General features: G+C 46.6%; 1 protein-coding gene across 3 annotated transcripts; it reads right to left on the reverse strand.

The window, feature by feature from the left end:
• Positions 1-447: 447 nt before the first annotated feature.
• Positions 448-10,949, reverse strand: LOC308571655 (carbonic anhydrase 4-like). Of its 3 annotated transcripts, none has more exons than XM_081167302.1 (11): positions 10,861-10,949; positions 10,333-10,628; positions 8,304-8,388; positions 8,122-8,151; positions 7,618-7,782; positions 5,538-5,686; positions 5,044-5,133; positions 3,980-4,058; positions 3,408-3,571; positions 1,886-2,041; positions 448-1,221 (listed from the first exon to the last, which is right to left on the reverse strand). In XM_081167302.1, exons 3-11 carry the CDS (start codon positions 8,380-8,382, stop codon positions 1,123-1,125), a joined length of 1,011 nt encoding a protein of 336 aa, XP_081023428.1. In that variant the 5' UTR covers positions 8,383-8,388; positions 10,333-10,628; positions 10,861-10,949; the 3' UTR covers positions 448-1,122. The 3 variants fall into 3 exon arrangements, with proteins under 3 accessions (XP_081023428.1, XP_081023429.1, XP_081023430.1); XM_081167303.1 differs by having other exon boundaries at positions 10,333-10,460; positions 10,861-10,879; XM_081167304.1 differs by lacking the exon at positions 10,861-10,949 and having other exon boundaries at positions 448-1,218; positions 10,333-10,813.
• Positions 10,950-11,801: the final 852 nt, after the last annotated feature.

Here is an 11,801-nt window from a genome sequence, read left to right on the forward strand (position 1 = left end):
GCTAGGTTCCTGAGTTGCAGGGGGTTGGACTAGATGACCCTTGTGGTCCCTTCCAGTTCCATAATTGCTCAGAGTGAAGCATTATTGGTGAGTTGGGTGGGTGGGTGGGGGGAAGTGCCATCATTGGTGCCTTGCCATGACAGCTAGAAAATTGTAAAACAGATTTTTTAAATCAGTTAAATCTAGAATTACTGAAGTTCATTTAAATCTTTAGCTGCTTTTGTCTTTCCCAATAAAATTTCTAGCTGCTATGACGAAGTGGCAATAGCGCTGGCACTCACCCGGACCACCTCTCTCAGAATGCTGTGACCTCAGGGGCCCCCCCCCTTAGAGCTAGGCAGGCAGGAGGTAGAGAGACCCCATTAGCAACAGCAAGACAGATACTGTATAAAGTAAGGAATAATTAGTATCGCTTGCCTCTATTTATGTCAGTGCAACCACACACACTGCAGCACACAATCCGCTTAATTTAATTTCCACACACATTTGTCTTTTAAGTTACAGCTTATTCATTAGTTCTCAAAACTATTTTCACAATAGAAGCTGCCAAGGAATGATCAGTAAGTAGCATTCCATGCATTTTCCATTCGTGAAAGTTTCCACTTTAAAAATTTTGTGGTTGTTTTTTTATTTTTTAAAAAAGTGATTTTCCACCATTGGAGATTGGTCGTACACAGTGTTTTTTTCCCTAGAAGCTGTTTCCCTAGAAGTTGTTTCCCATGAAGTTGTTACAGTGTGTGTCACACTTTTTAACAGAGAGAAAGACAGAGAGGTGCCAGTACGCACTACGAAGTTGTTACAGTACACTTAAGTGCCACACTTTTTAATCACAACAAAAAGAGGTAGTGGTACTGTGTACCCTTGAGTACCCCCCTGAAAAAAGCACTGGTCATATAACAACAAACAAACAAACAAACTTTCAAGAGAGCAAGGAAGGTAATTAAAGGGTGGCTGTTTGCCTCAGTTTCTCAGCTAATGTAAACCTCTGGTCCCAGTTGCTGCTTCATAGCACGATGGGGAATGAGTTGGGTCACACATGCATGCACATCGCTTGGTGCCTCAGTGGCAGCTGAACGTGTGAACACGCTTCACTGGAGATGTGTTGCCTTTGAGAGGTTGCCACTAGGGACTATGGGTATTCTCTGCAGTGCTGGAGACGCGTGTGAATGTGCCATCCAAAGTCACCTTTGTGGGAACAAGCAGAGCTTCTGCCAATTCCTGCTAAAACGAGAGCTGAAATTAATGTTGATTCTTTAATCATTGGAAGTTTTAGCCCAGACAGACCTGAACCTCAAACTCCACAAGGAAATCTATATATTTCCAGTGATTCCCTGCCACCCCCCACCCCTTTGTTTTGTTGACATCTGAAGTTTTGGTATGCAGTGTATCAAAATGTGCGTCATTGCTCAAACGTTGATGATAGTTCCATTCCACTTAAACCCAAACGTTGATCTGGAAACTCAAATATCACCGAGAAACAAAGCCACAATATAAGATTGGGAAATGTCAACAACGAGCTCTTTTGAATGGAAAGTTTCAGCTCTAGCTGTAGTGGACTGAACCGCACTCCTTCCCCAGCACTGGGCATCCTGGCTGCTATTGATCTCCTTCTCTGTGCTCCTCTCCTCACTGAAATGTGCACCTCCTGCCTTTTTAGTGTCCTTTGCCAGTGCTTCTGGTACTGGATGAGCTGGTTGAGAGGTAGATGCAGGTGAATTGGAGTTTCTGAGGGGGACAGAAAGAGTTGTGGCCTAGCTTTGGCCTCTCTGGAGATCATGTCGACTCTTCCTCCGTGTGGGTCCTACATCCACCCACCCACCTCCAGCCTTTATGCAGGTAAGAAGGATGCAAGAGTAGCCACAGAAATGAAGAGGAGGAGCCCTACTGGCGGAGAGGCTATCGTGGCAGCGGATTTGTGCTTCAAAGCAGCAGACGATTCCACTTTCCGGTCCCCAATGTTCTGCAGAGGGCGGTAGTTGTTCTCAATATGGGGCCCGGTGGAGGAGTCCGTTGAATGAAGCTCATTCGGAAAAGCATGCACCTATTGGAAGGGAGAAGGAAGGCGTCAGGTGGTGGCACATGGCAACGGAGGAACTCCTACGTCGGGCTGTGGGATCTACCCGGTGAAGACCAGGATGTGGCAACTCCACAGCACGAGTTACGACAGCGTGGAGTTGAACTGAGGTTTCTCAGCTGCTCTTGAATTGTTGGAGAATTTTGGTTCTCCGCTGGAGAACATTCAGCAAACTGCCCCCTCACTCTCCAGTTCCACGACCCACAAACAGCACACAGAATTGGGGGAGGCCAGTTCTGTTCAGCCCCGTGACACTGCTTTTGACAGAATAGGATAACGTAATGAGGCAAATAAGGAACAGGACGTAATAGTGTACAGCTGGGAAATGGCTCTGTTCTCTCTGGTCATCAAGGTGCTTCCTTCTCAAGGCCACCTCCGCTTTCAAAGCCTCTCTTGCCCTCCCATTGGTGCCTTCACCACTCGTCTACCTGCTATTTGGCCATCCCCTGTATATCCTCAAAGTTTCTGACCCATCTAATGCTCACCCTCCAGCTCATCACATCTGCATCTTGTCAGTGTATCTGAAGAAGTGTGCATGCACACGAAAGCTCATACCAAGAACTAACTTAGTTGGTCTTTAAGGTGCTACTGGAAGGAATTTTTTTATTTAGAAAAAATAGGGTCAGGGTTTGGGGTTGACTGTAGAATCCAGCTGCCTGAGAAATCTAAACTTCCATTTCTTATTCCTCCAGGCCTTGTCTTTTAACTCCCAGATAGGGCTAGCTGTCTGAAACCCTAGAGTAGGGCATAGCTCAGGGACAGAGCTCTTGCTTTGCAGGTTCAATCCCTGGTATCTCCAAGGATGTCCCGTCTGAAACGCAGGGCAACCAATTCCCCAACTTGAGTCTCCAGCTGTTTTTTGGGACTACAATTCCCATCATCCCTGACCACTGATCCTGTTAGCTGAGGGTAATGGGAGCTGTGGTCCAAAAACAGCTGGAGACCCAAGTTGGGGAAACCCTGAGTTAGATGTACCAACAGGTCTAATTCAGTATTTGTTCCTACCTTCCTGGTGTGGTGGCTGTGGGAGAAGGAATCATTAAACCACAGGCCACCACCCAAAAGCCCAACTTCTAGTAGGTAGGCCTTTTTATTTTACTTCAAACACCAAGAAAAGTCTCTTGATCCTAATTGCAAGGGGAGCCCAGAGAGGAGAAGCCAATTTCCCAAATTTCCCTCATGTATCCCAGAGTATAACATACCTGTGCTGTTGGCCTTTCCCAACCTAGTGTACCTCAGATGTTTTAGACAACAGCTCCTCCTACCTCTCTAAGGACTTCTGTGCCTCAGCATTCTGTCTACACACAGACACACACAAGATGACAGCACTCACCACGTCTTCCGACACCAGAATGGGGTCGGCAAAGATGGTCCACAGCACAACCTCGTCACACCCGGGGGTGGTGAGGGACCCAGGGTAGCGGTAATAGCGGTCAAGCTCCGGGCGGCCCAGCAAGTCCTGGAGAGAGAAGCTGCCATCGAATTTTGTGTCTTCACCTGTACAGGGGGAGGTAAGTTGCTTGCATCTCTGCTCCATACTTAATTCACATCCTAACCTACACCACAGGGTTGTTGTGAGAATAAAATGTTTTTTGGGGGGGCCTTGAGTTCCTTAGAGGAAACGTGGGACATAATACAGATTTCATAAATAATAATAATAATGGTTCCCCAACAAGGGACTCTTGAATACTGCAGTTCTATGTAAGGTTCTGAAGAATTCCAAGGGGCCCTTGTGAAACCACCATCCCCAGGATTTATCAGGGAGGCGACTGAAAGAATCACACCTCCCCACTGCTCATACTGGTTATTTTTTGTTCCAATTCATTGTGGTAGCCATGATGGATTCTCTGAGACAAGAGAAGAACCAGATGTTTTACTTGGCTTCCCACTCACTGACGGACTTACCCTTTTTCTCAACATCCTTCAGCTTCTTTTTAAACAATTCCCATGCTTCAGCTGTCTTGCCCTGTGCCTTCTCATAGCCCTGCAGTAAAGAGGAAACATCATATAGTGTAAAATAAGACCAAAAAATAAAGTGTGATAAGTGTGACCTAAGAATCCTAGGGCTCAGCCTCTCCTGTTTTAATGTCTTCCTCCCCTTCCCAGGGCTACCTTAAGAAGCAGAGGCAGAGGGAGGCAGGAATTGTGGTGCTCATCGCTCATGATGTCGTTGGCATTATCCAACAGGCGCATACTTTTGGGGACTTTGTTCCAGCGAGAAAAGATGGTTAATTGAGTCCTGGGAAAATGTGATTATCTCCTTGAAAGAAGTGCTTCTTCAGAAGCAACACTGCCTATTCATCACGCAGAACAATCTACTGCTTGTCAACAACATCCACTTCTTCCAGTTCTCCCATTTCTACCATGGAATAGCCAAGTGGTGTTTTCAACAGCTGTGCCCCCTTCCCAGTGAACTTGAGGCAAAGCAGTTCAGTCATCACATCACATTAAACCATTGGTCAAATTAAATGATGGTTTAATGCATGGGTAGGCAAACTAAGGCCCGGGGGCCAGATCCGTCCCAATTGCCTTCTAAATCCGGCCCGTGGACGGTCCGGGAATCAGCGTGTTTTTACATGAATAGAATGTGTCCTTTTATTTAAAATGCACCTCTGGGTTATTTCTGGGGCCTGCCTGTTGTTTTTACATGAGTAGAGCGTGCGCTTTCATTTAAAATGCGTCTCTGGGTTATTTGTGGGGCATAGGAATTTGTTCATTTCCCCCCACCACCCAAAAAATATAGCCCGCCCCCCCCCACAAGGTCTGAGGGACAGTGGACTGGCCCCCTGCTGAAAAAGTTTGCTGACCCCTGGTTTAATGTGACACGGTGAATGACTGGCCAAGAGAAAAACTCTTGCCACAGTTCCCAGAATCGTTTGGGAAAAGCCAAAACAACCAAAATGCTTTACAACTGATATCCCAGCTGGTAACATAGACATGCACAAACCTTGACCTCCCCAATCCCTCACCTGGACAAAGAATGCTAGCACAGCAATGCCCTGTGGGTCCTTCAAGGCTTCCGGTAGACTTGTGTTGTTTTTGGTGTGCACAATGTGTAACTGAGGGGAGAAAAGAAAATAGATCAGTTTGGGACATATCCCTGCTGACCCACCTGGCTGTTCTTTGTGGAGAAACCTCCACGAGCAAAGAGATAGACTGGTGCATATTGGAAATCCATCCTTGTGTCTACTCCCCTTAGACCTGGTCATTCATAATTTCTAAAAAGCCCTCTGACTTGAAAGCTTTGCATACCCTGATAAATACAGTATAGATGGAGTTTATGCTGCTGTTATGCAGAGGTAAAAGAAATGTACGTGCACATGCTCAAGGAAACAATTATTATAACACAAAAAATATTTGCTAATAAAGCAAAAGGAAAGAAAAATAAATATAATAAAACATATGCCAGCTGACATTAACATGCTATCAATCCCAGAATCCAGATTAGAGAAGATATCCTCACCTCCATAGAGTACCGTTCGCCGTTTATGTAGTGCTCTGATCCAGGTTTATGGACTCCATCTCCCCAGTGGAGGTGAAAGGCCTTGGCTGTGTATGTAGCCGGAAGCCCAGGGCCGCTCAGCTGGAGACCTTCGCCCAGTTCTATGTCAACTGCAGACCAGACCAATTTCTATTAGTGCATCAAGAGTGTTGGAATTCTCCACCAAAAAGCTTCTCTTACTGCTTTTGTAGCTGCGGAAGTGGTGCCATTTGCAATCAATGACGCGCAGGATTGGGCTGGGTTGGTCACACTTTGGTTCGTACGATTGGGAAAGTGAGACCAGTTCCCAGGGTTCTTTTGAGAGGAAGGGAAATGTACATGTACTCTGCATGTGCTTTGAAGGTACAGTGTGCACATAGCCACAGAAGTGCATTTTTAGGGTGGAGGGGGCTGAGTTTTATCCTGAAAGAGAAACATCAGTGTCCATCACACACTGACGGTCCCATCCTAACTGCACCTCCTCTCAAGTATATCCTATTGATTTTTACAGAGTAATGATTTTGGATTTCAGTTGAACGTAATGATGATTCATGACTTATTTGTGCTGATTTTTGAGGGTGATAACTTTTGCCAGGAAGCTTGACAATGCTTAGGACTGCTGCCTTACTAAATTTTAATTAAATCATCAAACTGGAAATTAAAGTACCGTATGTAAAAGGTGCCTTCTCTTCAGGTAGCCACAGGGGTTCAGTAATGTGGGGTGCAGTGCTGCGTGTCTAGAAGGAGGCACTTACCCCCTCCCTCCCTTCTCTTGCACCCTCTTCCGGCTATTGCCAACCAGGCACCCTCCATATGTTTTTGATCAATTCCTGTGCTAGCAGGGGATGAAGGGAGTTGACGTGCAAAATATCTGGAGGGCAGCAGGCTGGCGAAGCCTGGATCCTGCTGAAGCACATAGGTAAAGGTAAAGGTTAAGGGACCCCTGACCATTAGGTCCAGTTGTGGCCGACTCCGGGGTTGCGGCGCTCATCTCGCTTTACTGGCTGAGGGAGCCAGCATACAGCTTCCGGGTTATGTGGCCAGCATGACTAAGCCGCTTCTGGAGAACCAGAGCAGCGCACGGAAACACCGTTTACCTTCCTGCCGGAGCAGTACCTATTTATCTACTTGCACTTTGACGTGCTTTCAAACTGCTAGGTTGGCAGGAGCAGGGACTGAGCAACAGGAGCTCACCCCGTCGCAGGGATTCGAACTGCTGACCTTCTGATCGGCAAGCCCTAGGCTCTGTGGTTTAACCTACAGCGCCACCTGCGTCCCTGCTGAAGCACATAGAGCAAGCAGGCCAATAACAAAGAGCAAAAGACAAGGTCCTCAATGGAGCATTTCCCATTGATGATTGGGCCATCATCAAACATCCCCATCAGAGAGATGCAGAACTGCCTGATCTGCTATGAATCATGTACGAATCATTGCCAGCGTGGAGGGTGGGATCGTCTCCTTCCAATGAGAAAGTCACACACACACAGAACAGGTGGGCTGCCCTGAGGGCAGGCCATTCTGAGTTTGAAATGTATAATATTTCTAATAGCCAGCTCAGGTGGTCGGCGCCCGTTGGTTTGGATTAAAATTAAAATAAAAAAGGGTCCACCCACCAGCTAAAGGAGAGAAGCACCAAGCTGTTCTGACCCACTTGAAAGGGGGCAGAATATCACAAAAAAAAACCGGAGGGAAAAGGACTGTCATGGGGCCCTGGCAGAATGTGGGCAGAATGCAGGTGAAATCTCTTGATCTGCCTACAGCCTGTTAAACTGAAGGGAAATAAATGACGCTCCCCTTCAGAAAAGGACAGGCTGCCTTTCCAAACCTGTCCCACGCTGGGGGAAAAGGTTGGGAGATTCTCCCACACTCTTCTGGGCTCCTCCATGCTGCCATCACTGTAAAGTTGGGGAAATCCAGCTTTTTACTATGAATGGCACAAACAGGAAGGGATGAAGTTTGGCAGCTTCCCCATCTTGCAGTTTTGTGTCCCCCCCCCATACTTTCCTGCCACCTTAAGGACTAGACGCATAGTGTTTTAAAAAGGAAATGCTTGCACACTCACCTGTTTTCCCGGTGTTCTTCATTTGCAGCAGTTTTTTGGTGTCGTTGTAGCCGGTGAGAGTCACTGCACCCAGTTTGGGGTTATGCCTGACACTGCTGGTGACAATATCGATGGGAGATTGCCTCTTGCCATTGCAATGACCTTGGGATGACCACGTGTCAGGTCCTGGCCAAGAAAAGAAAGAGCCAAAAACAAGCAACGTGGTAATTAGAGATGGGGAACTGAATTAAATAAATAAAACGGAGAAGTAGCAGCAGCAGGAGGAGGCTTCTAAACTTCCCGAAAACGATACCCTCTGTTAGGTAGCCCTCCCACTTAGCCCTGGATCTGTACAAGGAGGTAGAGAGGAAAACGCACTTTGCGCATGTTCAGAGGCATTTTTAGTACATTACAGAACAAAGCCCTGGAAATAAAAGTTGAGTTTGGTGTGATGGACTTGGCTCAAAAGTATGCCTTGCTTGGAATCTGTGGCTAAAGAGAAGATAGGGCTGCTATTTTTCTTACCACATATTAGGCTGTCATAGCACCAGGAACCTGTGAGGAAAAGAAACAGAGGTGGCATAAGTTTATGGGACCGAATTCATGCAAAGAGGAACATCTAATTTCACCCCCAAGAATTATCCTTTAAAGCCCTTCCCAGCAAAATGGAGACACTTAGGATATGGGTGAGGTCAAGGTGGCGTTACCTGAAGAACTGGCATAGCATCCCCCAGAAAGCAAAAGGACCACCGCAGTGAAGGTCGCTGGTACCCAAACAGAAGCCATAGTATGCTGGAGAAAAAGTGCAGGAGAACAGATGAGTAAACGATACCATTCTTGAACAAATGAGACAATTCTTGAACAAGAGTCTGTGTCAATAGCAGAATACGGAATTTACCAATGTCCGTTCGGTGGCAGAGGTGAGGGAGCTTACCTGGCAACACAAGCAAAAACCAACGTTATACTTGTAGCTGCTCTGCTCTCTACAGGTGACAAACGTTATGATTTCCCCAGGCAGCCACAAGGTCTAGAAACTTGTTTTCTTTTGGAATAACAGTTTGATTTGATACGGACTCCCACAGGGTAGGTGGAGTTACCACATAAATGTGGATTAATGGGGTGGCGGCAGAGCATTAACGAGCAACGAGCGTCTTCAAACTAAACAAGAGAAAACATGCTCAAAACCTCACGGCCAGAGGTTTAATGTGGCTACCAGAAGCCCAGATAAACGAGTCTTGCAAGGTTTGCGGAGCAGATGAAAACTTTAGCGATCTTGGATTGAAGGTCAAGGAAGTCTCTTGCGTGGCCTTGGGACAGCTATCAGTAACTTTCTGTCTCTTTGAAATTGGTCTACAGGTGGCATAGAAGCTGTTCTCCTTTTGATCCATCTGTGGCTTTGAGGTAGCATTGCGGCAAACGAGTTCAAAGGAGTGTCCTAAGGACTGCTTGAAAAGTTCCAACTTTCCCAACGCGCTGGAAGTGGGGAAATGCATGAAAGTTGTAGGCAGATCATCTCGTATAGGTGGTTGTGTGCAAATCTTTTGGTGTGTACAGGATACATGTGCATGGGAGAGGCACAATTGTGATGATTTGCACATAGGAAGCTACAGGGCTCCATCTGGTTCTGTACTTTCTATGCCAGTGGATCCCAATTGGTGATCCATAGACCCGAGGGGGTCCATGTATCTTTCCCAGGGGATCCATGGCACCATTCACATGACAAAAACTACCACAGGGTTATTGAAAACTTCAAAAATAAGGGGGGCCATGTCTTGGCTTTTGAAAAACAGGGGGTCCGCAATACTGAGGTAACTGGGACCATTAATCTGCGTTGACTGGCAGCGATTCTCCATGGTCTGGTCAGGAATCTGTTCCAGCCCTGCCTACAGATCCTGGGGGCTGTATCCAAGATCTTCTCCATGCAAGGGGGAAGCTCTACCGACCAGCCACAGACGTTCCCACATGCCAAACCACAAGCCACAGTAATGCCTATTCATTCACAGAAGTGTAATACCATACACACAGACACATCTCATAAAATGGTTTACCTTTCTAAAAATGACAGGGTTAAACTTTAGGACATGAAAAATAATAATAATAGCTTATTATTATCGCCAAAATTAATTTACTAATCGCCTTCCAAATCACGGTCTCAAGGCAATTTATGTATAAGACAATTAAAAACAGTTAAACACAAAAACAAATGTATTTAAAACAAGACTAAAACCCTAACAAGTAGACAGGGAACAAAAAAATGTCTTCAACTGATTCTGGAAAGTGCAGATAATTTTCTCCTGGATGTGACTGCCACAAGAAGTGGTGAGGGTCACCAGTGCCAATGGGTTAAAAAGAGATTAGAATATATATATGTATATGTGTGTGTGTGTGTGTGTGTGTGTGTGTATATATATATATAGCTAGCTATGACAGCTGAATGGATCTTCCATTAACAGAACCAGTATATCTCGGAACACCAATTGATGGGAATGAATAACAGGCAAAGGGTTGTCATCTTCCTGCCCTGCTTTCCAGAGGGATCTGACCAGCCGCTTTTGGAAACAGAATGGAAGATTAAGCTGATCCTCCAAAAACGATTCACCAGAGCACTTATGTCATTAGTAAACACCACAACTGTACCCCTGAGCGCATGTAAAGTTAGTTTCTGCAAAATGGTTTCCTTCCAAATCTGGGGGTCCGGTCCCCATAATTTCTCCACCCAGCCCCAGGTAAACTCACCTGTCAAGTGTGCTCCTCTCTTCGTCCGCCTCCTGGGCAAGTTGACACAGATGATGGTGGAAAAGCATCTTGGCTCCTTTTAGGTGGATATATATATCTGTGCATTAAGGTCACCGCCCCGTCTGCTTCTGGGGCGGGTGGAATTACAGAGAAGGGGAGGGTAGATTACCAGGAAGGAGAAAAGAGAAGATAAAAAGGAGCAGGCAGGAGGCAGGCAGTCAGTCAGTCAGGGACGGTGCAGGAAAAGGGGCAGGCCTCAGGCAAATCCATGTAGGCTTAGTCCCCGGCACCTATTCCTGCGGAGGGCAATGATTTCATACGCAAAGGCTGTGAGCAAGTCAATTACACAATTAGGAAATGACTCGAAGTAGGAGCCAACCTTTCAACATGAGGAAGCTCACGTCCCCATTTCTTAAAAGCAACCCCTTCCTCCCCCCCATGCTGTAGAACCCAGGGGCTGATCTAACCACTAGATTCCACTCCCTTCTACAAAGTAAAGCCCTAACCCCTGCGCAGATCCATACTTGCCTTTCAGGGGATTAAGGACTCCCCGGACAACAAAATCTCGCCACCTTTCCCTCCTGATCCCAAGTGCTCTCTTTCTCAAGCAACCCAGAAGTACCGGTTTCTTCCCACCAGCAAGGGAGGGTTGCCAACTTTTCCCTCTAGTAAAAGTTCCTGCGCCCTTTCTGCATGACAAAGCAAGTGGAAATTCCCTTAGCTACTTGGATTTGCAGGCTGGATCCTTTTCACCTGCCAAAGAACTTTTAAAGCCAAGTAGAGCACGAGACTCTTCATCTCAAGGTTGTGGGTTTGAGCCCCACATTGGGCAAAAAGATACCTGCACTTCAGGGAGTTAGACTAGATGACTCTCGGGTCCCTTCCAACTCTACAATTCTATGATTCTAAGGGGAATGAGATCTAAGGTGCAGGGATAGGCGGAGGCTTTGCATTTAAACAGATATATGTTGGCATGTTGAGGGCTGATGCGAGTTGTAGTTCAAGTTCAAGCATCAGTTTTTCCTCCACCCGAACACTCCCACAAAGCTAAGATTCCCATGAGCAGTGCTATGGTTTTTGTAACAGTCGTCAGGCAGGCAGAAATTCAGCAGGTGAAGCTTCCCTCCATCACTGCATCGCCTGCCAGCTTTATCTCTACAGTCAAAGACATTGGCAGGTTGCAGAGGAAAGGGAGAGGGAGAAAAGAGCAGGGCTTCTCCATCAGCTCTGCTGACACACCAGGTGCTCTGACTGCTCTTTCCCCTCACCTCAGCCATTCCATCAGGTTATCTCAGCCATCCCCAAGCTCGGCCCTCCAGATGTTTTGGGACTACAACTTCCATCTTCCAACCAGTGGTCAGGGATGATGGGAACTGTAGTCCGAAAACATCTGAAGGGCCGAGCTTGGGGATGCCTTTAATGGTTATCTGAACTATTTCAATTCAAGCCAGGCGTTTTTTTAGAAGTAG

This window comes from Podarcis bocagei (genome assembly GCF_964188305.1).
Source record: "Podarcis bocagei genome assembly, chromosome: 13".
Classification (NCBI taxonomy): domain Eukaryota; kingdom Metazoa; phylum Chordata; class Lepidosauria; order Squamata; family Lacertidae; genus Podarcis; species Podarcis bocagei.